At 38.4% G+C, this 26,192-nt stretch overlaps 1 protein-coding gene across 1 annotated transcript in view; it reads left to right on the top strand.

Annotated features, from left to right (window-relative positions):
• The window catches only part of LOC115371604 (sodium- and chloride-dependent GABA transporter 2-like), a 26,000-nt gene extending 1,776 nt beyond the window's left edge, over positions 1-24,224 (top strand). The window contains exons 3-14 of the mRNA XM_030069063.1: positions 709-849; positions 1,282-1,369; positions 1,677-1,809; positions 3,666-3,800; positions 10,867-10,970; positions 12,058-12,182; positions 17,198-17,310; positions 19,125-19,262; positions 20,065-20,167; positions 21,121-21,221; positions 23,248-23,418; positions 23,865-24,224. Of these exons, the coding sequence (XP_029924923.1) occupies positions 709-849; positions 1,282-1,369; positions 1,677-1,809; positions 3,666-3,800; positions 10,867-10,970; positions 12,058-12,182; positions 17,198-17,310; positions 19,125-19,262; positions 20,065-20,167; positions 21,121-21,221; positions 23,248-23,418; positions 23,865-24,005 (1,493 nt within the window). The 3' untranslated portion in view covers positions 24,006-24,224. The remainder of the gene's footprint in view (positions 1-708; positions 850-1,281; positions 1,370-1,676; positions 1,810-3,665; positions 3,801-10,866; positions 10,971-12,057; positions 12,183-17,197; positions 17,311-19,124; positions 19,263-20,064; positions 20,168-21,120; positions 21,222-23,247; positions 23,419-23,864) is intronic.
• The last annotated feature ends 1,968 nt before the right edge of the window (positions 24,225-26,192 follow it).

The following is a 26,192-nucleotide window of genomic DNA, read 5'->3' as shown; positions in this document are numbered from 1 at the left end:
AAATTAACAAGCCTCATCATTTTCTGGGTTAAGTGCTGCACGCCAAATGTACGCCACTAGATGTCATGATTTCATTCACTGGTAGTTAATTATTTGATGTGGTCACTGGGTGTGTGCTAATTGAGCATACCCACCTTCAACACACAAGCCTGATAGCCTGCAGGAGCATGCTGGGAGTTGAGTAATGGACTCACAGATGCAGGTAATTAATTATGTAAAATTTTCAGTCTAAATTTAATGTAACTGTTCGCTCGAGCTGCTCAGAACAGTGGCTTTGTTTGTATAAATCCTACATCAGATTACCTTCGGTCTGATTCACTCTAATGTGATGTTGTCAGTAACATTAGCATAATAATATGAGTAAGCTACAGGAACTTAACTCAGGAAATGTAAATAGGTTCACTTACAGAAGAGGATTAGGACCATGGACAGATGGAGGCTAATCCATATGGACAATTGTGATGATATAATGATGATGGCTCAACATTGTTTTACCTCCAAATTTTAGTACAAGTTGTACTTCTATACTCTTTGTTCAAATTAAAAATTAAATGCAAATGTGATGTTAAAATAATAATAAAAAAAGAAAGAAAGAAAGAAAGAAAGAAAGAAAAAAGAAAAAGCCATTTACATCAAATCATCTTTAAAATACTGCAGAACATATATTCAGGGAGGTGGATGAAACCTTGACCTTTTTCTCATTTCCAGGCATGGGATATGCCAGTCACCTGATCATCGCGTTCAGCGCCACGTCCTACATTGTCATCCTGGCATGGGCTTTCTTTTACTTATTTGCATCCTTCAGTGCTGAGTTGCCCTGGGCCAAATGTGGACACTACTGGAATACAGGTAGGCTGGTTCTGCAGCATTCTGGGCAGCCTGTACTGTAGACATACAGTGATCTTACTGATAATGATATGATGAGAACTGAGTTGAGTTAAGTTCTGTGGCTAATAATATTCCACAGCCAATAAATAAATAAATAACAATGAAAACAAACCCATTTTTTTTTTATTGACACCACAGTGATGTTGGCAGTCTTCAGCTTTGATTGGCACCATGATGGGATAAAACTGAATCAGTCACACAAGACAACACTTTGTTATTGAGTGTAAAGAAATGCTTTTTACAATTAAGGCCCATAGGGATCACTTCAGTGTAAACTCATGTGGGAGAGACAAAATTCAAAATTGTGACACAATATGAAGTTGTAAATAATACAGATTTTGAAATGAAGTTTTCCAACTATATGGCTGTACCAAATGAACTTTTTTGTACCAGACTCATGCATGGACTTCAGCCAACTGAATCTGAACATCAGCACGGCATCCAAAGTGAATGGAACTCTTCCTGTTGTGGAGTTCTGGCAGTAAGCAACACTTAACTCACAGAACACAAGACTGTCTTTTCAACCTCACACCTCTCATTCTCTCTTCTCAGTATCTTCTTGTCATCCACCCCACTCCCATTTCTGTTCACTCTTCCTTCTCACCCACAGGGATTCTCTCATCTTCTCTCCCTCTCGCTCATTCATTCCATCTTCTCTCTAACATCCTCTTGTCTTTCCTCACTACATCTTGCTTACCCTCTCTTCTCCCCTAGCGTTCACCTTTTTCTCTCCCTCTCTTTTCCCTCACCCATCAACACCGCCTCACTCCTCTGTCTTCTCTTTCCAGGCGGCGGGTTTTGAACATATCATCTGGCATTGAGGAAGTGGGCAGTCTGAGGTGGGAACTGGCCTTGTGTCTCCTCCTCGCTTGGATCATCTGCTACTTTTGTGTCTGGAAGGGTATTAAATCCACAGGGAAGGTGAGCTGATGAAACACTGGGCTACATTTATGAATATTTCACATACAAAAATCCTCATGACCTGGCACAAAACCTACTGAATGTGTGAAACAGTTGTATTTTTAACAGTGCACTGTGACATCCACTTATCTAATTACACCTTTCAATTCATAATATGGTGAAAAAGGCTACATTTAGAGTTGTTTAGTTTAATTACAGAGAGCCAGATGAGAGTAGAATAGTGGTAGCTGCACCACAAAGCATCAAGACTGGAGTGCACATTTAAAAACCAGCCCTTCAGCCATTTGAGAGGATGGGGTGGCTATTCAAATCCTTTTATCTGCGTCCTGCACAGATATAAAACACAAATGACCAAGTCATTTCAATTGCACACCATGAAAAGTAACCCACAGTTAGGTTCCAGCTGCAACTGGTAACAGATAATCTGGCACAATTTGATGAAAGCAACATGCCGACACATGTTGGTTTTCAGTAAATCCAAACTTTTGTGTACCTGGAATCCTCTTGTTTTCCAGTCATAGTGATATGAAAAACAAAAACTGCACGGGACCTTATCACATTCAATCAAGCCATTAATGTTGATGGATGTACAAATCCAGATAAAAGACTTTTGGCTCTGACTCGTAAAGTCAGTTGGCGACTGTGAACAATGGTCCTTTTCCATACAGCATTTTTTGTTAGAATAACACAGACAAGTCCTGGTCAAACAAGTGTATAGACACAATGTACCACACACGTGTCTTACAGAGAATGGGACACGTGTCTTCTTGTTGAAAGTGGCAGTCTGTCCCATTTGACCTCAGTGTTTATGTTAAGAAAGGTAATCTTAATATATTTATAGAGAGTCATCTGGTCTGTTCCATTTGTAATTTTTCTGCTGATTTAAGTATTATTACTGTTGTTGTTTCCAATCTCAAACAGTATACAGTAACATTATATTTAGTGTTTTTAATGTAGATCAGATGATAGCTTCAGTGAGTTGTAAAACAGCTTGATGATATAACCTAAATAAAACACTGAAATAATTTGAAGTAAAACCATTTGCATGTTACAAGCGTATCAGTAAATATCATTTGTGTTTGCCAAATGAGTTTATAAGCAGTTGCAGTGTTTTAAGTGCATGCAGATTATGGAAAGAATCACTAAAGCAACACTTCACCCAGTAACCATATACTGTGTTTCATATCATTTACTCACTACAGGATATAGAAAAACTGTTGACATTCATTAATGATTTGGACAAACTGCAAAAAGGATATGAAATGATCTCTGTCAAATTCTGAAAGTCTTCATGCAGTGTAATCCAGGTCTTGATTCTCCATTGGTGTGCTCAGTATGTCCCAAACTAGTGTACTTTCACTAAAAAAACTGCTAAATAAACTACTCTCGAAACACGCCTCACAATCACGTGTGTGTGGCAGGCACAGGCTAGCACTTCAATGAACTCAGGACCCGCCTCTAGCTTGTTCTTTGGCTCGCAGCGCAATTCATCAGTTATTGTTATCACAGTGTAGTACTGACGGAAGTGTCACTGGCCAATGAGAGGGTGGGATTCCTGACCACTGAACAAGCAGTTCAGGGAATGTTTTTGTTAGATGTTCAAGATAGATCAAAGTGAGAGTAAATTATACAGAATAAAAAGATTTTGGGTGAAATATTCTCCTTTAAGAACCAAAAATATAGCAGTGCAGTAAATTTAAAATCCCAAACGAAAACAGAAGTGTTCCCAGAGGGCAAAGACTTACAAAATAAATAAATAAATAAATTCAGCAAAAAAATAAATAAAAGAATGAAAACACAAATAAGCAAATTAATAGTTTGCAGTGTGCTGTATGATTTCCTCTCTCCCCCCACAGGCTGCCTACTTCACAGCTACCTTCCCATACATTATGCTGTTTGTTTTGCTGCTGCGTGGTGTTACCCTGCCGGGGGCAGTGGATGGAATGATCTACTACCTCAACCCTGACATCTCTCGCCTCTCAGATCCACAGGTACGCCCCTGACACCAGCAACACACAGGGCATGCACATGTGACAATCTACATACCCCACAGACACACGTGCTCCCACATGCACACATTTATTTATGTCCACAGATAAAGAGGCACGCCTTATGTGGACTTAGTGTCACTAATACCCATATGTCACGTTAAACAAACAAACAAACAAACAAACAAATCAGCCCACAGGATAAACAAATAAAAATGCAACATGAGTCTCACACTAGGCATATTAAAGCAGCCTGTTGTCCTTAAACGTTTACTGCCAGATGTTATCTGCCTTATAGAGCTTTGCAGATTTTTTTAGCCATGTATTGAACCACTCATTGTGGCCACTCAGTATCAGTTTTACAGTTAATCACATCAGAAACTGACTTTTGATTACAGACTCCACAAGTAAGGGTGTACTGTATCTGAATCTTACAGAGAATGGGACACATGTCTTCTTATAGAAAGTGGCAGTTTGTCCCATTTGACCTCAGTGTTTATGTTAAGAAAAGTAATCTTAATATACTTATAGAGCCATCTGGTCAGCTCCATTTGTAATTTATCTGCTGATATAAGTATGGCTTTACTGTTGTTGTTTCTAATCCCAAACAGTTTAAAATCACAGGCTTATCATGTGTGAAAAATGTGTGTATACATTATTAATCCATGGAGTAAAAGCCAGTCTATGGATTGGGCTTCACAGGTTCCCACATTTCCATCTAACAATAATGTAAATATGTGTTGGTAGTTTACTGATAACACACAAATATACATAACCACACTCAGACTGTTACTAATCAACACACTAGTAGCTGCTCGTTCACAAATGAGCCTCTTCAAAATAAAAGTACCCACATCCACCAGAGTGAAGTTCTCCTGTGTGGCACTCCCTCACCTGGTACTCAGGAATAGTTTAGAGGAACAGACAGGCCTGAATAGGTTGGGGACATGGCATTAGCCAGGTGTGTAAATAATATGACGTTTAGACCACAGTCCCCCATTAAGTCAAGATGCATGCATTCATCAATGCACAGAGAGACTAATCTCTCTGTACATTGCATGTGTTGAGTTTCACTACTTAAAACAAGTTTAAGCTCAGCGAGTTCTTTCTGCAGAGCATTGAATGACGTGTGCATCATTATCAACAGCCAGCTGCACAAAATCAGCAAAGCAAAATAGACTAGTGCATCAGCACAAAGATGGACTTCAAGGTATTGAAGTTGAAAAAATGTCATCAAAAAAAGTGAAAAAGACAGATCCTAAAATTTAACCTTGGGTTATGATATTGCTCAGTAAGTTATTAAACCAGCCATATGCAACAGATATGAAACCAGTGTGCAAAAGCTTGTGTAAAGGCTGGGAATTATATACAGAGCTGAATGCATTTGAAAATTTGACAAACTGAGAAGCACAGTATTGATTTTTGGTGGTGGGTGCAGTGTCACGTGTATCTCCTTTGTGCAGTGGAAGACCATGAGCAGTCATCCATGCTGTGGGGATTTTAGCCAGATGTAATGGAGAGATTAGAAAGACATCTGACTTGGGATTGTTGGAGTGAAGGGTTTAAAAAAACAAGGACACACAGAGTCATTGATGCAAAGCACCATTTTATTTGCATCAATGTTTGGGTTATTGTTTGAAACATTGTTTATTTAGTTATTTCTTCATTTATTTGTTGATTAATTCATTTGTTTATTTGGGGTGCTTTTAAATGGAAATAGCCTAATAGCCAAGGTTGAAAATGCTTGAGTAATTATTAGAAGGGAAATTTAACATAAATATAGATCTTTAAAATACAAAAAATTTGGACCATCTTCTTGTGATGCTGGTATCAGTGGGACAGATGGTGGGAGGTACAGAGAAAAAAACGGAGAAAAAGTTCCACTGGAACTCCCAGTGCAATTTTGCATAAAACAAAACCAAATATACAATGCAGCCTTTCTGTTCAGACATTGAAGATTATGGGCAAATGCATAAATTAACAAATAAGCATTTTTTGCATTAAACAAATTGAAAGTGAAATACAATGCAGGCGTTCTGCTAATTAATGTAAATAAAGGCACACCTCCAGGCAGCAGTGAACAACAACAGCAACAACAGCAACAGCAACGATGATGATGATGAGGAGGATGATAATAATAATGATACTACTACTACTACTACTACTACTAATAATAATAATAATAATAATAATATTAATAATAATGATAACATTTTGTCTATATCGCACCTTTTATACAGGGGATGTAGCTCAAAGTGCTTTACAGTAAAGTGAAAAAACAAGCAATTTAAAACAATTGGAGTAGAGGCAGTAAAACAAATGTCAATAAGTTATATAAAAGATGGAGATAAAACAAATTAAGAAATTAAGATACAGAAAAAGTAAGATATGTATAAACAAATGAAGACATAAACATGTAAAACAAATGGAGGACATAAAAACAGTAAAATATGTAAAAGAACCGAATACAAGAATAAAGCAAAGGAAGCGTGAAAGTTAAAAGCAATGTTGAATAAATAAGTTTTCAGTTATCATTTAGAAATGTTCAGAGAGCCTGCATCTCTTATTGCCTTGGGTAGGAAATTCCATCATTTTGGTGTGTTGTTAAAAAAAAAGGCTTTGCTGACGATTTTCTTACCTATGTGATGGTTTGTATTTAAAAAAAAAAAAAAAAAAAAAAAAAAAAAAAAAAAAAAAAAACAGCAGCAGAGGATCTAAGGGGGATCTAAGGATTACGAAAGGACAAAGAATTAGTGATGTAGGCTGGTCCTAATCCATTGAGAGCCTGTAAACAAGCAAAAGAACCTTAAAATCAAACCTAAAAGATACAGGGAGCCAATGCAGGTTAGCTAAAACTGGGCTGATATGTTCTCTTTCTCGATCTCGTTAAAAGTCTGCTGGCTGCAGAGACCTGAATAAATTTGAAGTTTATCAGTGGTTTGCTTTGGAAAACCGGTGAAAAGAGCAGTAGTCTCATAGTCTAGTCTGCTTGAAATAAATGCATGAACTAATTTTTCTGCATCTTGTTGGGATAGGAACCATGGTGAAATTGTCATTGGATTACCATCACAATGCTTGCGGAGGCACAGAGATCATTTTGATGATGAGCTAATAAAGATTCATGTATTGTTTGTTTTCAAAGGTATCATTACATATTTATTATAATAGCCAGTAGCTGCTACAGCTGCAGCCCACACTCCAACACTTTGCATTGAGTGCCCCTATGCAGCAGCTAAACGTATACATGTAGCTTAACTCGGTCTTGTGATTGATTGAGTGAGCACGAGTTTCACCTACAGTACATCGGTGCTTTGCATCTAAGAAGAGGTCTAATCTGTCTTCACTCGTTGATTTTCTAGAGTCAGTGGCTAAAAATGCACCAGTGACTACTTTTGTAGAAAGCAGATGAAGCGTCTGGCTAGTATCTAATTCGGGGTCTTAGGCAATACAACAGTTTTGATTTGGACAGGGCTTTTTATTGACTTTGTTTTTCTGATGCATGCATATATTTAGCTTTTGGACATCTTTTTGCAGTGGAATGGAAGTTGCTGTGTTGTTGTGTTCTGTGTTTTTTGACTTCGGTAGGTGTGTTGTCATGCAACTATCTAGCATTAGAAGCACTAGACCACACAAGTAAGACAAGAAAACACTGTGTTTTAGTATTAAGGGAACACAATTAAATGAATGTAGCATTTTTTTTATTATTATTTTTGTTATTTTTGTTTACTATTATTATTCCATGGGCCACCCACAAACATTGTTTTGGTTTTTTCCACCTCATCTTCACAAGATCTACAGTAAAACTGGCTCTCCTCCCACACAATCCCAAGACCTGCAAGAATCCTGACAAGATGTACATGTACTGTTAAATGGCTTGATCCTTTTACTATAATCCAGCATAAAATACTTGGCCAGCTTCCACAGCAGTCTGTGCAGATATCCTCGTGATCAGTGGTCATCACATGAGAAGGTATAACAATGCAGTTGTTTTCCCACATCCTATTAGAATGTGCTTTCAACGTAATCTTCCAGGTTTTTAGCACAGGAGAAAGAGATTGTGTTTGTATACTATCAGTTATCATTCCTGACTGATGACGTATACTCAAGTAATCACAAATTGATTTAGTCCATAGTAATGCAGTGTGAGAAAGGTTCCTATGGAAGTTCATGCATGAATGCTTGGTCATTTAACTGTTACAAAGCTTTCTTGACAACTGTCAATGTTTCAGCTCTTATTAGTCTGGTACTTCTAATACAGGCTGTAGGACAGTGATCACCAAGATCAAAGACACCATTAGCTGTTATTTTTCTCTGGCTTGTTAGCTGAAATCTACTCATGTGGGTTCAGAGAAATTTTTCTTTAGGTTTGTCGTGGTTGTCTCAGTAATGCGGTGTGTTAAATTAAGGTTGACACGTAATTCTTTAAAGCAATCAGGGACGGTTGTCTGAGAAGATTAAAATCACCTATAATTATCAACTCAGTATAAATGGGGCCACGGAGTTCAACATTCAGTGAGTTCATATGAAGAGCACCAGCGGTAGCTGCACTGCAAAATGTTTCGCTGTGAATTCACAATAAATTATTGGATAAGTTTTGCATGACTTTCACAGTAAGGATTACAGCAATATACTGTGAAATGTACTCACAGCAATTTACTGTAATTTCACATCTGTGATATTATAATGCATTGCTGTAAAAGCACAACTCTGTACTGTAACTTCACAGCTTGAATGACAAAGCAATTACTGTGATATTACAGTACATTACTGGGGAATTACAACCTTTTGCTGTACATCATTACAACAAGGCCCTGTACTTTTACAGTGTGTACTGTGAAAGTAATGCACAAGTTGACAGTAATTTACTGTGAATTTACTATATACTGTGGAAATCATGCAAAAAATTGGCCAGTAATTTACTGTGAAAGTATATGCAGATGAAGTTTCCATTTACTGTGAATTTACAATCATTGTACAATTAACACACCAACACACAACTCTGGGGTAAAGTCAGTGTTAGCCCAATGGCATATTTATTTACAAATAAAGGGTTATTCAACATAAATGCCAAGAAATTCAAGAATTCAAGAAATTCAACTTCCTAGTCCTAGTCAAACTTTTTAAAGTCATCTTACTGTGCAGAAACTTGCCATTCAACTACCCAGCTGTGTCACAATAACAGTAAGAGGATGGGAATGAGGCCTACATGGCAAGGTAAGAGAGGAAGGGAGAGAGCGATGAAGGGATGTCGTGAAGGGGTCAGGCGCTCCTCTCAGTCTCAAAGATTCTATAATCCACACGCAACAGCGTCGTACAAAAATCTTGTAGTGCAACGTTGTCTTCAAAAAAAGTACAAAAAACTACTCAAAACTGAGCCTGACAACTGCTGCAGCAAAAAAAAAAAAAAAAAAAAAAAAAAACTATGATGCCCACTCAAAGTCAGTTAGTTTCCTCAAAAGGTGCTCATATGAGGGTTCATTGTTGTCGCTTCCTGGTCTTTGTCCCTCTTTCAGGATTGATGCCCAAGAAGCACCTGTTAATAAGCAAAGATAGTTTCAGTTTTAAATAGACTTATGTATTGCAGGCAGCATTTATCAAGCTGAGTCCTCATCCTTCATAATCTTATCATATGCACACTCAACAGTTCAGTAAAAGCATAATGTACAGTATTTAGGTATTCAAATTTAAATAATAAGGTCAGCTGTGGTAAATAGCAAACACTAACATTAGCTAGCTAGCGTTAGCTAGCCTATATCAGACCACATGGGCAAATGCTACAGCTAGCTAACGTTAGCTAGTTAGCTAATAGTGCTAATATCATTTAAAATACCATGGGTGTTCTGCAAACAGACGTTATGCAGCTCACCTTCTCCATTCAGCCCAGAGGAGAAGAGGGAAATGGCCTCTTCAGGTTCAGTGCCGAGTTTGGTTATGTCATGTGACTTACCAGGGAATATTTGAATACAAAATTTCACTGTAATAATACTGTTGGATGCTGTGAAATCCTTGCATTTTTTTACTGTGTTGCTGTGATATTACAGACCTTGTTGTGATATAACAGGGGTGTTTTGATTGCAGGATTTTACTGTAAAATAACAGTTAAATGCTGTAAAATCCAAGGATACTGTAGTTTTTACAGGTATTTGGGATATTACAGGGGAACTTAATTACAACAAGTTACTGTAAAATAATACTGTTAATTATTGTGAAATGCTGGTAATTTATTACAGTGTGAGGAGAAGAAACCCACACAATGCAACAGAGACTTATAAGCCTAATCACATAGCGTAACAGGTTTCATAGGTCTTTTCTGACCATGGGTTACTCAGTGGAACCCCTGGCAGTCTTTGTTTTCCTCAGTCCTTTTCAGGTGTGGCTTGTACTCATATGTGGCTCCTGGAAGTAATTCTTTCACATGTGTCTGTAAGGAAAGAACAATGTCGTGACTTCACTTGTTTTTAGTATAGAAAAAACGGATTCACAGTTGATCCAAAGTTGATCCAAACATTGACATTAGGCTGTATGAGTGTAGCCTGTATGACACTAGGATATCTGTTGATGTCCCCATCAACAGATATCCCGATTCCAATTTTCCAAAACTTTGTGGTTCCTTCTCTCGAAACACATTTAAGTCTTTTATCCTCAGAAAGGTCAATCGTCTCCAACTGACCCTCTTAAGGGGCTTTCAGACAATCCAGTTTTTTGGGGTTTTCTGACCAGCAACAATACAGAAATAGTTATTGTCCACCCAGTTATTCTTCTCCCGCTATGCCCCTTCTCTCAAAATCCCCCATCTCCAAAGCCAACTAAAAATCAGGTGAAAGTTGGGCTGTTGTCAGTTCACTTTAGATGAAATCAGTTCTTAAAGCATATTCTGATCAAATTCAAAGATATGAAATCAGTGTAGCTTATAATTGATTATATAGCCAATCTCTAGACCCCAAGTTTAGCAGAATGTATCCAGTTTGCAATCCAGTTTGCAACCCACACACACACACACACACACACAGACAGACAAACATGCTCACCCACATGCAAACGCACACATCCTTTCTTCTGAACTTTTCAGGTGTGGATGGATGCCGGCACACAGATCTTCTTCTCTTATGCCATCAGCCTTGGGTTCCTCACCTCTCTTGGGAGCTACAACCCTTATCACAACAACTGCTACAAGTAAGTCAAGTCTTATCAATCAAAATCACCCCCTTGAAACTGAAATTTAGGCTTTACAAGTGGAGTCTGTAACTGAATATTGTTAGTGTTAATATTATTGGTCTTTTCCATAATTCCTCTGCAGCTTCAGCACCACTGTTGTTAAGTATAAACACCTTTAACCGTTTTAATAAAATTTAGTACAGCAAAGCAAAACATTCACTCAAAAGAAAAAAAAATATCGGCCTAAATATTAAGTTAATATCAAAATTCTGATTTCTGATGATGAAAATATTACTAACAACAGTGTTGGGCAGGTTATTCAGAAAATGTAATTCATTACTTATTTGGCCTATTCATTAGTCATTTTATAATCACATTACTTTACAGCCTTGAAAAGTAATTAGTTACATTGCATGCTTTATTTGGACCACCCAATGTCAATATTCAATTTAGTATCAGCTTTGTATCAGCTGAGTGTTGACTTACATAACCTGCCCAATGTAAGTAGGTCGCTTAGTGCCAATAGACAAGTGTTATTTAATATAAGCAATAGTACAAGCCTGGTTTTATATACTGTAGCCCAATAATCCTCTCTTAGCTGCTATCAGGTCATTCTAACATTTGGTCCAAAACTAAGATCTACAACATAATGGACACACCCTTTTAAACACCCCCCTTTATTGAATGATTGAATGAGAAGTGTTCCCGACCACATCACAACTGACACATGGCAGTAGTAAACACTTTTGTCTAATGTAGACTGCAAAGGACCAGGCAAGAAGCTGTCAATCTGTGTTGACACAAATGTGCACATTGTACTAGTAAACTGAAATCATATCATTTGTATCTGCAATCTTTTGTTTTGCTATATGGATGTAAATGCATTGCGTAACGTGTCCATATGGGACTAGGGGATTAGGGGAAAAAAATGAAATGAAAAAACTGAACTGAAATTGAAACTGTGGCTACTGAAATGTTACATAGCTTGTTGCTGAGAAAAGTAATATTACATACTGAACATACTGAATAATAGATTGTTGTGCAGCAATCTCTAGCTTGCACATTTCTAGTGTTGCATTAATTTAAATACCGCTCTGTCCTTCAGGGATTGTTTCTACCTGTGCCTGCTGAACAGTGCCACCAGCGTTGTGTCAGGCTTTGCCATTTTCTCTATTTTGGGTTTCATGACCTATGAACAAGGAGTGGATATTGCTGAAGTGGCTGAGTCAGGCAAGTATTAATTCTGTTTTAATGATTACAAACTTAAAAGACTTACTATAAAACAAAATATATAAAGTACAAATAAAAATTAAAATAGGCAAGTTGTATTTGAAACATTTGAACACACTGTCAAATGTGACATCTTAGTCACAACCCAAGACATCTCAGATCCCCTACGCTTTGTGTAAAGGGCAGGGAGATGGGGTAGAGGTGGGGGATGCCATGCCCACTCTGTTAAACCTTGTCCAAAAATTCAGTATCCAAGATCAGTTTTATTATTGCAAGCAGGGAAATTCATTTGGCACATTCATTTGACAATAGATCTCAAAAGGTCTGGGTTGATGGAATCCTGTGTAAACTTTAATCCCCTATTGGATCCCCAAAGGTCTGTGTGTGTACCTGGCTTTTATTTGCCTTACAGCCAGTGGCGGTTCTATACCAATTTTACTGAAGGGGCCTGGCTGGGGCCAGGGGTTTTGTCAGAGGGGCACATTCAACCGGGAGCCAAAAAGACAAAGATTCAAAATTATGTCTGATTTTTTTTCTCCATAAAACTAGTTTCCATAAAACTATTTTTTCCCCATAAAACTAGTTCCATAAAACTTTTTTTTTTCCATAAAACTAGGTTACCCATTGTAACCAAATTGAATGGTTCAAAATATCACATTTGAGACACAAGCATAAAAAAAAACAGAAACAATGGAGACATCCTTTTTTTCAGTGTAACCTTAGTACAGACAAACTCCTCACTTAGTATAAACTCCTGCTTCTAAAATCTTGCCTTTCTTCGAACTTTTCGAGCTCGCCGTTTTCACTGTAGATCAACAAAACTGATTCCCATTTCCAGTGGTGCAACGCTCTAAAGCAGCTTTCACATAGCGCGCACACGGCGCAGCCCGCGGCAGGCGCAGCCATTCATTGTGTATGTGATTGCGGAGCGCACCAGTGTGCATTTATATTTAGAAATCTAGATTATTGACATCATGAGATATGCATGACTCTTGCAAAGACAATGCAGTATAGTTATATATTTATTATAAAATCCCATGTGAAGTCACACACACAACAGGTAACAGGTGAAATCAGATGAAATGAGAAAAAAATACAGCCTTCATTCATGTAACATAATTTATTAAGAAGCATTAGTTCAGCTAATTCATAAATTAAAGAATGTATATGCACTACCCTGGATGAAAAGCTTAACGTAAATACTATATGTAAAAAGGAAAACTAACAATTGTTCTTTCTGTGGAGGTTGAAAAGTTTTAGACACACTTCTGATGATGGTTTTCTTCCATTGTGTCATGTTTATCGTTCACCATAATCCGTTTGTTCGGCAGCCTCATTTTGAGAAAAAAAAAATTGCTCAGAGTTCAATGAGTTCCAGATACTTGCTATGGGGTGGAGGTTTAGCCTCACCAGATGTGGTGCCAACAGGGTCAGAAGGCACCATTATATCATGTACCACTGTATCACTGGTATGGCTACGAAAGTTAACATTGTGCCTTATGATGACGTGCTGAAGGAGGAGCATGAAGCGATTAAAAGAACTGGAACTAGGATTAACCCTTGTGAGACACCACCATTGTTAATCCCTGTGGTTAATCGACATATATCTGTAATGTTTTATCTGCCTAGAGATGCCCATGTGGTGTCATTTGTGTGGCACTGAATGGGTAAATCCTTGTGGTTAATCATTATATCTCTGTGATTTTACACCTCTAGATCACAGGTCACTACCCATGAAAAAATTAAGCTAGTGAGATCAGATCGAAAACAGTGACAGCTTTGGAAAGGCCAACCAGTCTGTGGAGTCCTTCTAAAAGAATTGAGGGATCCACATACCACATTTTTTTTTTGTGCAGGTGTGAACCTTTTGCTTTAAATTTAAGCTCCAAGGTAATGTTGGTATTAAACAGAGGGACAATTATAACAGGTTATTAAATCATAAATTCAAGAAATTGGCAGATTGGCTATATTCAAACACAGTTCAAAGTACTTCGCATAAAATTTGAGATGACATAAAGAGGATGTTTAAAGGACACTAAAATCTAGAAAAAATATAAGAAGAATAACAAAAAAGAAGATAAAAAAAATAAAATCCTCCAATTCTTGCTATATTTTTAAGATTAAAGCATGCTGATTAAGTAATTGTCTAAATTTGGTTGTTAAAATTTAGGTCTGGGTCCATTACTAAGCAAAGTTTCTGGGTTGGTTAGTAGTCTTAAATGATAGAGATTCAAAGTAATCACTTTTAATCATTTGGCACCAAAAATAAATAAATAAATAAATAAATAAATAAATAAATAAATAAATAAATAGATCAGTTTGTCTTATTAGGGGAAATTTTGGCACATCCAATCATTGATTTCCTCAATACACTTGTTTGGTGATTGAATGGGACCATAGCCACTTGATGATAGTGTTATGTAAACATGTGTTATCGTCTGCATAATTATGATAGGTTCATTTGTAGTTTTCTAATATCTGAGTCAGTGGGAGCATGTGGATGTGGAACAGAAGCGGCCCAAGAGTTGACCCTTGGGGAACTCCACAATTCATTTTGGTGAACTCAGATATAGTTAACGATTAAAATAAAATAGTCTCTAACCTGTAGATAGGATTCAAATGAATTTAGTACTGTACCAGAGAGTCCTATACAGCTTTCCACTGTCTGTCTGATAATATGCTATGGTCGACCACTGAGATTTAGTAATACCAGACCTGAAACTTTACCACCATCTGTGTTTAAGCAAATGTCATTTAAAACCTTAATAAGAGCAGTCTCAGTGCTGTGGTGTGATGAACCAGACTGGAAAACATCAAAACAGTTGGTAAGGTTGTTATACATTTTCAGGGCTTTTGGGAAATGGCAAGAAAGAAACGAGGTTTTGAATATTTGTAGGAGATCCATTGCATTTCATCCACAACATATTTTTAAAGGCTTTTTGGCAGATTATCGAAGCAGCAGCAGGAAGATTTCAGCTGGATGTCAATTTTCTCTGAAGTTTCACAGTTTAACACTTTTTTGTTTCTATATCTTATCAGAACAGGAAGGTTAGACATCTCTAGAGAGACATCAGATCACACCCCTGTATCAGAGCAGTAAGGATTTCCGTGTGAATTATGAGGCGATGGCAAGAGAGTAGTGGATAAAAAAAAACAACGGCATGTCAATTCGCCTGCACACGGGTAGCTTACACTGGTGGGCATACATAAAACATGACAACTCACTTACGCCGATGACACCTCAGTGTGTCAACAGGTGTAACGAGACAAAAACAAGGAGTAACACACATGCTATAAACCATCACCACCAGCAAGCGCAACCATTCCCAACTCATTCAAACAGGGCAAAAGAAATCACCACAGCAACTGGTACATTTATAGCTGCAGATATGAGAGCGTACTCCGTGGTGGAAAACACAGCTTTCACAATACGCTTAGTGTCGCTGAGCCCCGGTACACTGTTCCTGTACCAGCCCATTTCAGCCAGACCATAATTCCTGCTTTGTACAATAAAAAAAAAAAACACACACACACACACACACACACACACACACAAAAAAAAGGCCAAATAGAGAATGAATTGTGGGAAGCAGCCGCTGTTGCTCTGACTGCAGACAACTGGACATCAAGCTCCACAAAGCCAGCTAACTGTAACATTACATTACCTTACTGCTGAATGGGAAGTCACTGTAATGTATCTGTTAAATTATGAATTAATGGACAACACTGAATAAAACATTATTGTGTTAACTTATTGTTTATTGATACTATCCCCACACTAACTCAGGCTCTTTTTTTTTTTTTTTTTTTTTTTTTTTGTAAAGATTTTTGTACCGTCGGTATACACACACATCAATATCTCTATGTGCACTGGATCAAAATAGAGGCCTTTTATTTACCTGTTGCCATGATGAATCACAGTATCAGAGCTTCATCGACGGTGATTTTTTTCATTCACTAAGCACAAGCTTAACTCAGAGTGAACATACTCTTGACTGAACCGACTGACTGAGTTGACTGAACTGACTGAATAGCTGTTGTTTGTAGCAGTTTGTTAAACCCACTTTCTGGTATGCCACCCTGGTGTGTTTTATTGTTGGTCTGAAGGAGGCCTGGATCATGTCTAGAACTCGAGAGGGAAGTATTGGTGACCCTTTGATGAGGGAGGTTGAGAGGGCAGTGCCATTATCTGGGCACAGTCATTGATGGTTTATTGAAAATGGTAATACAATTATATTTTGCGGAAAGGCTCTGCTTTGAGTGAGCTTTGGGATTCCTTGCAACATGAGGAATCTGCTTAATTAGCAATTCCCCTGTATGGAAATCAACAATCACAATATACCAATAGACCTAGTTAAAATAACTACAAAACATGATGCAGCATGTTTACAGGAATAGCAGGGCATGAAATCAAAAGTGAACAGTCAAAAACTGAAAGCTCATAAGGACTGCGCTGAACACTTGGATGGATGTGACCGGATAACTAGTCAGCTGATGCCAATTAGCTGGTTGTTGCAGCCACTGACGCTGATAGCCGAATGCATGAAAAAGCTGATAGCAATCAAAAGTAATGCAGACTTCAGTGCTCTGCCTGAACTAACACAACACTTCATGAAATGTAAAGTGGAACATATTTTGAGGATACATACTTTCAAAACAAGAAAGGGGTCGATATGAAGTGACAGAGAGAGATTGAGAGAGAGAGGGCGTTTGCACATTCTACACATTAGCTTGTATCCTGTTTCGCTGCACTATTCCTACTGACAGTGTCACTTGCAGATTATGTGCCATCCATGTCAACCTTGTTTGTATTGCTTTGTTTTGTTTTGTTCTGTCTCCTGGAATAGCTACAACAGACAGTGCTTTGACTGTTTAAAGCATTGTGTTTAGCATTTAAAAGGGCAATGATACGCTACAATTACACCTTTATTAAGAAGTTTTCTCTCTCTGCATCTGTATGCTTGTGTGTTTGTGTGTGTGTGTGTGTGTGTATTTGTTTCTGTTTGTGTGGGCAGGGCCAGGGCTGGCATTCATTGTTTACCCACGTGCTGTGTCCATGATGCCAATGCCTCAGGTCTGGTCGGTGTGTTTCTTCCTCATGATCATTCTCCTTGGTTTGGACAGTCAGGTAAACACACGACCTACCTTGAATGAATGAATGGGAGAGTGAAGGAGTGAGTAAATGTTTAATGAATGAATCAACTTATTATTTATATGTATTACCTACAAGGTTTGTGTTCCAGGACTCCAAATCAAGAGGGATGTACAGTACATGGGAACTGTACATTGCAGAATTTCAGTTAAAGTCAGTCTGGTGCTGTTGCACACATTGTAACTTGTTTGGACAGAGCAAGTTACAATATGTGTAATAATAAAGTAACCATATATTCACCCAAAACATCAAGTAACCAAAATAGGGAATGCATAGCTTGGAATATTGCAATAGGGGAGACTGGGGTAAGATGAGCCATTTTTCATATTTAGGATCACTACATCAAGGCAATCATAGTTTTGTCGCTAACTAACATATCTGCATATATTTCAGGATGTTGTGCATCTCTTCAAACAAACAGAATGAGTGTAAACATAACTGTTTCCATAATATAGCATTTCCAAAAAAAGTGGTCTCGTGGCACAACTTACCCCGTGTATGGGGTAAGTTGAGCCAGGGAGCGGGGTAAGTTGAGCCGTATCCCTACTCACCCCCCACCTTCCTCCCCCCCTCCATCCCACCCCTCCCTCACCTTCTCCCTCCCTAAATAACAGTCACTTCTTCACATTCATATGTATTTTTTTTTATTAAACACAATTCAGCAGGTACAATAAACAGCTGTTTTAACATGCCTTAAAATGCGCTTCGGAAGAGAAAATTAACAGCTGTGTTTTTGGAAAGAAAACACTAGAACACTAGTTTCTTGGTGTCCTTGCTGACAGTAAGGTCAGTTATGAACATATGAATGTAACACATTTGGTGGCAACGGCCACACTGGCCGTGGCCCCATGCCCCCATGCCCACCGGGGGCATGGGGGCATGGGGGAGGGTTAATATTTATTTAATATTTTAGACATATAGGCTACAGCCAAAATACACTTACCCTATACACTTAATAAGTAATTGATGTTTATTATTTTATTTATTATTTAATATTTAAGACATTTAGGCTACAGCCAAAATACACTTATTAAGTGTATGGGCCTCCGGCTCAACTTACCCCTGGCCAAATGGCTCAACTTACCCCAGAGCTACCATTTTGACTTTTTTAGGCCCCACAGCTAAAATGGTGCACTTTTATGCTAGGTTTATGACCTCATGTTGTAGCTCATAGATACCACAATTGATGTATAAAACAAATTTAAAATTATCTATTTTGGTCTTAACACAATTCTCATGAAACTGATGATAGACTAAATTCACTTTCAAGAGTAAAAAATGTTTTTTTGGAAATAAATGTCTAACCACTTTACCCATGTGGTTCTTACCTTCACAGACTCCATGAAATGATGCCTTCCTCCTAAACATTTGGTCACATGATCAATATTTTTTATCGTTTCCTAGCAACAGGGGGTGGCTCAACTTACCCTTTGGCTCAACTTACCCCAGTCTCCCCTATTGTGTTAAAATAACAACTGTGCAAGAGAGAAGCGCTGCAGAAATATAGAAAATAGAGAGAAGAGCTGAGGAGAGACTAATGCAATTCTGTAAAGACTAGTTATGAAGCTATGAAGTTTGAGAAGCACAGCAAAACTTGTTTTAAAGTGCCATATAAATGAAATAATCTTGACAAATAGTTACACTTTGCATGGAAATTATGACAACTGATACACTTAAAAATGCCGTTATTGCCATTCTTTGTCATTGCCACTTGATTGACGACACCATTCAGGTGGTTTCAATGAAATAATTTAGTGGTGACTCTTGTGTCTTCTGTTGTTTCCTTCCAGTTTGTCGGCCTGGAGTGTCTGATGACATCGGTGGTTGATTTGTTTCCTGTTCTAATGCGTCGAGGTTTCAGACGGGAGCTGCTTCTGCTGGCTATCTGCACTGTTTGTTGTTTGTTGGGGCTGACCCTCGTCACTGAGGTTTGTACAGTACATGGAGTGACAAATACAGTAACAAACACCTTTTATATTTTTTTTCATATTTTATTTCTGTAGTATATATATATATATATATATGTGTGTGTGTGTGTGTGTGTGTATGTATGTATGCATACGCTGTAATCTTTGACAGTATTGTCAAAAAATAAAAGAAAAAGGAATTCTGTGACTTGAATGTATTGAAAACAAGTTAAGCTATACAACGGCAATTTGTAAAAGAAATGAAATAGCAATGTAAACGTCAAAGCCTTGGTTATTCGACAGATGTCACAGATTTGGCTGACCTGAGCTCCTTTAGCAGGTCACTGGAAAATTTAAGAGCCTTAATATTAAAATCCTTTGCTTGTTTGCCATGTTCGTATTTAGACTTAAGATCAACCATTAAAGCTTTTAAAATACAACTAGAACAGCCAGGACTGTGCCTGAATGACCCCGTCCCAAACAATGTTTTAAGACCAGGAAGCTCCAGGAGCTAAGTTCAGAAAAATGTCAGTCAGTGACGTAGCTAGTGATGTGATTAAAATACTGTGACACACAGTTGTTTATAGATCAGTACCAGACTCATCTGTATCTTCAAATTGATAAATATATTGATTTACTGATAAATGTACCATGGATATACCACAGAGGTGTTAATATACAACAAAAGGTGTCCCTCAGGGTTCAATACTTGGACCAATTCTGTTCATAGTTTTATCAATGGTCAAATCTTTGAAAGAGATGTCAAAAATGTGAGGGTTATTGTTATTGTCATTATTGTTGATGTTATTGTTGTTGATGTTAGGGAGGGATGTACTGGCTGCAGCTGTTGGACCATCATGTTTGCAGCGGCACCACCCTGCTGCTCCTCTCCTTTTGCCAGGCAGTCAGCATCGCGTGGGTCTACGGTCAGTCATACACTGTATAACCCACCATGTGAATGCCATATACCATTGACAATAACCTACATAAAAGCCCTATGAGAAACCATTCTTGGAATAGGAATCCTGAAGCATGTATAGACCTTTAACATTTTGGTGTCACATTTACACAGCCACTTTTAGCCAGTAAACTAGAAGACAAGCCAAAATTTAAACACTAATGAGTGATGGGATCATTATTCCCTTAACCCCTGTAGACTATTGTTGCGAATTCGCCTCAAACCACTTCCAGTCTTAATGCAGCCGAGGTGGTGTATGTATCCCACTGATGGTGTTGATGCATATTTCACACATACCAAGAACTGTATTGGAAGCGGTCTACCACCAACAATTTAGCATCTGCTTGAAGGCAAAAACACAAACAATTTATTTTTGTAGATAATTGTAAATAAATTCAGGCAGTAAGGGGTTAATTCTGTAGTTGCTTACCACTTGCTAAAATAGTAACCATTGTTTCAAGGTCCACATCATTATTTTGTAGTCACTGGACATGAATATTTGACAAGATGAATTTACAACTTTCACAGCCATAGTTAGCAATCAAAAAAGAGTGTATAAAGGCAGGAAGACTGCAGAATCATTAGAGCAGTGTAACCAAGGAAAGGAGATGCTTAGATGCTTTTTTGACAGATTAATTTGTCACCATTTATTTTGCCATATGGAAGCCTTTCTGTGTTTTATTTGGGGAAAATGCCAGCGACTGCATATGCACACCATGCTGTTGTTTTTAAGGATCTCAAAAATAAAGATAGAACCGAGAGAACCTTGTGTAATATTGATATGACTGTAGGTCAGTTGTTTAATGCATTTACACCGTATAGAAACCAACACAGGCAATCATAGACTTATTTCACACTAGAGACACACAAAAGAATAACTGACTGAATTTAACTTTCACATACCCTTTCTTTTCCGGGCAGGTGCTGAGCGTTTCTACGGCAACATCACTGACATGATCGGCTACCGTCCATACCCAATAATGAAATACTGTTGGCTCTACGTCACTCCCATCGTCTGCTTTGTAAGGGCTCAGCTGTATATTCTCTCTCACATGTTTTTGTTTTTGTTCATTCTGTGTTTATATCTGTCTCTTTCTTGTGCTCAGTAATGACCCACAAGAGATGCTATATTAACGGTCTAGGATACTGAAATATGTCATTTTTTAGTGATGAGTTCATTAATACATATTTATTATCAATGACTTGGGACAGATCAATGTAACCAAGTCTCCAAAGCCAGTAAAAATGTTTTGTACCAGTAATATTTAATCAGGTAAACTGATCACATCCCTCAGATGTTAAGGCAATCTGACCTAGCACAACACGACAACAGAATTTTCTTTTTCTCTCGGAGTCACCTGGCATCACCTGACACCTGCTGCATGAGCACCTGAAGGCCGGATTATGCTTCTGCGTAAGCGGAGCGTACGGGGGTTGTGCGAAGCTTACGGGGGTTGTGCGACCGCCACAGAGCCTTGCCGCGCACCTCTGAAAAATTGTAACTACGCAGACCCCATGTAGCCCCCAACGCAGGCCCCTCACTGACAACAAGAGCTATGATTGGTCCGCCGAACTAAATCATTTCCGGCATTTCGCCCCTTCGGAGTCACGTCCTATTGTTGTGCCGGCAGCGTCATTCTTAAAGAACTGCTGTTGTGATTGCATCTCAACTCGTTGGTTGATTTCAAATTGTTTGGAAAGTTTGGATCATGCTGGATCTGGATCTACTGCTGCTCCTTTTAAAAATGGCGCTGCCGGCACAACAACGGGAGGAGCAGCGACCATACGCCAATTAGGTCTGCAGAAAAAAAACGCGCCCCATAGCGTTGTGGCGGAGAATTACTTAGCGTTTAACGCAGAGGTATGTTGGGCACACACGCCCTGCGTGGCAACTGCGTGCACGTTGCGTGAAGTCTCCGCAGAACCATAATCCGGCCTTAACTGGGAAACAATACAAGCTGTCTTGTTTTGATCAAGGAACAGTGATATACAAGCCATTAGTGCTTTACTGACACTAGCTATTGGAAGTTATTTCACAGCTCATACTCCAAGAGATCATGCATGAATGTGTAACTGGCTTACCATTCAGAAATCTGTTGCTTAGCTCTAATTGAATGAACTTTGTCAGACCTTGAACAGAGAAATGGAAGACACAACTGCACATAGCTACTATACTCTATGAGAGGCACATTATATGGTCTATGCAAGGAATGCATATGTGAATGCAAGCTCTTGACCTATGCAATCTGAGGTTGGTCCAGTCTGAGGTTGAACATATGTTTTCCTCACATGGAAATAAACGCAATGTTATGCTGGAGAGGGTGATTTAAAAATGGGATTTAAAAGTGGAGGAATTTATGCTGTAAATGATGATTTGTCACTAAAAAGAGTTGTAAAAGAGCAAAAAAGATGGTACGAATTAATTCTAAAAGCTTGGTACCAACAAAGTTTACTAGCAATTTTCTAGCTATTTTCATTTAGTGCCCATGTGTGAAACATGTGACACTGCAACAGACTCATTACAAAGTTTCGGCTGCATGCTCTGCTACGCAAGAATGCATGGACCAGCTCTCACGCCACCCTATGCATTTGCATGAGCCATCCTTGCATAGTCAGTGTAGTGGGTTTTATGGTACAGATGGACAGCATGCACACATCGTCAGACACACACACACATGCAGCCACACAGCAGTTACTGTATAATCGCAACCCCACAGCAGTTGTCTCTACCTCTGCCTCTTCACCTTGCCTGCCTGCGTCCTACAATGCTCTGAACCCCCAACCTCAAATCTGCAGCACATTAGCACACTTTAAAGGCATCAAATCCAAAAAGATATGTGTTTACACTCATTTACACTCATGCCTTCTATAGATAACATGGTTAGAGCTTAACCTCTGACAACCTTTGGCAAAGTCTTTAGAGCAAAATTACTCAGATAGATAGATAGATAGATAGATAGATAGATAGACAGACAGATAGATGAGATGTCTTATGACTGAAAGAGAATGGAGATAATATGAGTACCAATCTACTTTCTCTCCCCACAGGGCATCTTCGTCTTCTCCATTATCAAATACTCCCCTCTGAAGTTCAGCAACACGTATGTGTATCCAGTTTGGGCCAACGTCATCGGCTGGCTTATAGCCTCCAGCTCCCTCTCCCTCATCCCTCTCTTCTTGTTATATAAACTAGTTAATGGAAAAGGCACTCTCCGACAGGTGAGCATTATCAAAAAAGAGAAAATCTCTCTGATAGGTGATATTTGCTTTTGTCTCTTTTAAAAAGGCCATCCTAATCTAGACGGCATTAAACATCATTTACTGAGCTCTATCAGCAACCAGTAAGGATTGCAACACCAACAAAGATATTCCATGTTTTGCAAAGTTTTTCATGCTCTTTGCAGCATTAATGGCCAGATTCTCTCAATTAGGTTATACATACATTGACAGAAGACACATTGTAATGTATTTTCTGATGCTGTCACTGATGAATGACACTTTCCTTCTTGCGGAGCTTTCATTTTCTACATGAAGAATCATGTCCCTCTCCAATGGAATACATACTTGTTGGCCAGGCAATGTTGAACACAAGGAAACACAGAATACCTATGTTTGTCAGACATTTTGACTTTGTTGAATGATAGTTTACTCCCTTTTCTCCCCAGCGATTCTTGGTGCTCTGCCGCCCTGTGGATGATCTCCCTTTGGATCAAAAGTGTCCTCCTGCACTGGTGTCCAATGGCACCACACTCCACACTGAGCTCAAACCTTTATCCCAGACTAAGGCAAATGAGCTCACTCAGTAAACACAAAGATTCTTGGTTTGTGAAATGTACATTAATCTGGCTTGGTAGGCCTACAGGGTAGATCCATTGTCTGGCTAGGAGTTCTCTTTTTTATGTTATATTAGCTCATAGGGATGACGGATGTTGAATGAATGAGATTTTTGTCGTTGCTCCTGCATATGGTGTTCACCCGTGCCAAGCTTCACAACTGTAAAACAGTCTTGAAATATGCATACCTTTTATAGCTTTCTTATATTACACTCACTTGTTTTTTCTATACAGCTCACAAAGTATATTCTGAGCATAAGGATTGTTTGTACAAAAAAATGCATTATATTTGAAGTGTATTTAACACATAATTACACAAAAAACCTCCATAAATGCAAATGCAACCACAGAATGTAGTGTGTCCACCTTTTGCCTTTGTCAAGGCTTCCATTCTTTCTAGACTTTGCTTTGTGCTTTTAAAAGAAATCTGCTGGGGTGTTTTTCTATGCCTCCTTCTAATACCTCCAAAGCTCAGTCTCAGAAGTTGGTTGCTTTTTGCGCTTTTCATGCCCGCAGTAAGGCAAACACAGAAGCTGCATCAACAGCTTATTTGTTGATGTGTTGATCTTCTTAGAACGGTGTTTGAGGTCATTACCTTGCTGTGTAGGGGTGAAATTGTTCCTACTGCTGTGGCAATCATGATATTTTTTATGGAAATCAATGCGGGTGTTAAGATGAACTGGCTCTGTATCATGTAAGCAGCTACAACCTGCTACTTGCAATTTTCCACTGTGTGAAATGGCACTGTTCCTGTTAAGTAATGAGTTTTTTGTTATTCCTTTAGACACATTCCCTCAGTCAGATTTTTCCATCTATCGCTGTCCCGTTGAGCATAGGCTGTTGGGTGGTGGCTCCTCCTGTGATTTCTTAGATTTGTTGTGCTTGACTGTTTTGCTGATACCTTTTTATTGCAAACTCAGCAGATTGGCTCCTCCAAATCAGCTGGGTCTCCAAAGTAGGCCCAAATCATCACGATTCATCATCATTCATGATACTGCTAATCTAAAACAAATCATCAGCTCCAGATGTTACACATTCCCAAACTTACCCAGGTCTTCTGCCATACTTGACTCATGACTGTAAACGTAGTTCCCATAGGAACCAAACCACTGGATGCACAGAGGCGAAAATGGTATTGCACATTTTACCTCAGCTGTAAAAAGGGGATTTTGCTGAAAACATTGGATTGTTCCTTTAAGCCTAGAAATGAAAGGACAAATTTGCTATTTTGGAATCAAGGCCTGGTTTACAAGTTATGTGGCATTGACCTCAGACGCAGAGATCATCGTTTCACCCACCGCTTCAGTATTAAGCCTCTCATCCATGTGCTGCAGGCTCCCACTCGGCTACAACATCAGTCAGTTGGACAATCGTAAATGGGCTTGAGAAACTAAGATAGTGTTTGCCTCTCTGAAACAGGAGGCTTGGTGTATACTCTGGGAATATGCTCCTAAAAAAAGGTTTTGCAAAACCGATCAACAAAACTGCCGCATTTGAGACAGAACTGCTTTATTACACAAACCAAGCACTACCTTTCACACTGTAAACTTGTGCGCTGTAGCTAGACAAGCCAGCAATAGTTTTGTATTCATTTTCGGATGATAGTTCTCATCACTGGTTTTAAACTTGATCAGTTCACCTCATTTCACAGATGCCTTGTGACAAGTCAATATGGATAATGACCAATGGGCCTATGCAGAATTAAGTAAAAAGCTATATAAAAACACACACCATGAAAGCAATAATACTAAGCTTATCTAACTGGGCTCACTGCCGTGTTTTCAAGGGGTATTTTTATATTTGTTTTCCTGATGTCATATTGTTGTTTAAGAAAATCATGTGAAATGTTGAAATGTGAGTGTATAATTTTCGTTTTTATTTTTTAAATATTTAGCTCCTCTTTTAGTACCTTGAACGAATCATTTAAAATGACATTAGTGTTGTCCTGTGTATATGTTATGTGGCAATAATGCTGTTAACATTACACCAGCTGATTTTTATGTTTTGGAATACTACCCTGCATTTTTTAACAAGTTTTCAACCAATCAATAAGTGATGTCGGCAACTTTGCCCTGTATATTGCTGCAATATCTTTGTATGCAAAGTAAATAGTTGAAATGTACACTTTATATCACATTATATACCTCTTATATAGAGTCC

Source organism: Myripristis murdjan, chromosome 14, assembly GCF_902150065.1.
Source record: "Myripristis murdjan chromosome 14, fMyrMur1.1, whole genome shotgun sequence".
Classification (NCBI taxonomy): Eukaryota; Metazoa; Chordata; class Actinopteri; order Holocentriformes; family Holocentridae; genus Myripristis; species Myripristis murdjan.
The sequence above is the reverse complement of the archived record's forward strand: the minus strand, read 5'-3'. Positions and strand labels throughout refer to the sequence as shown.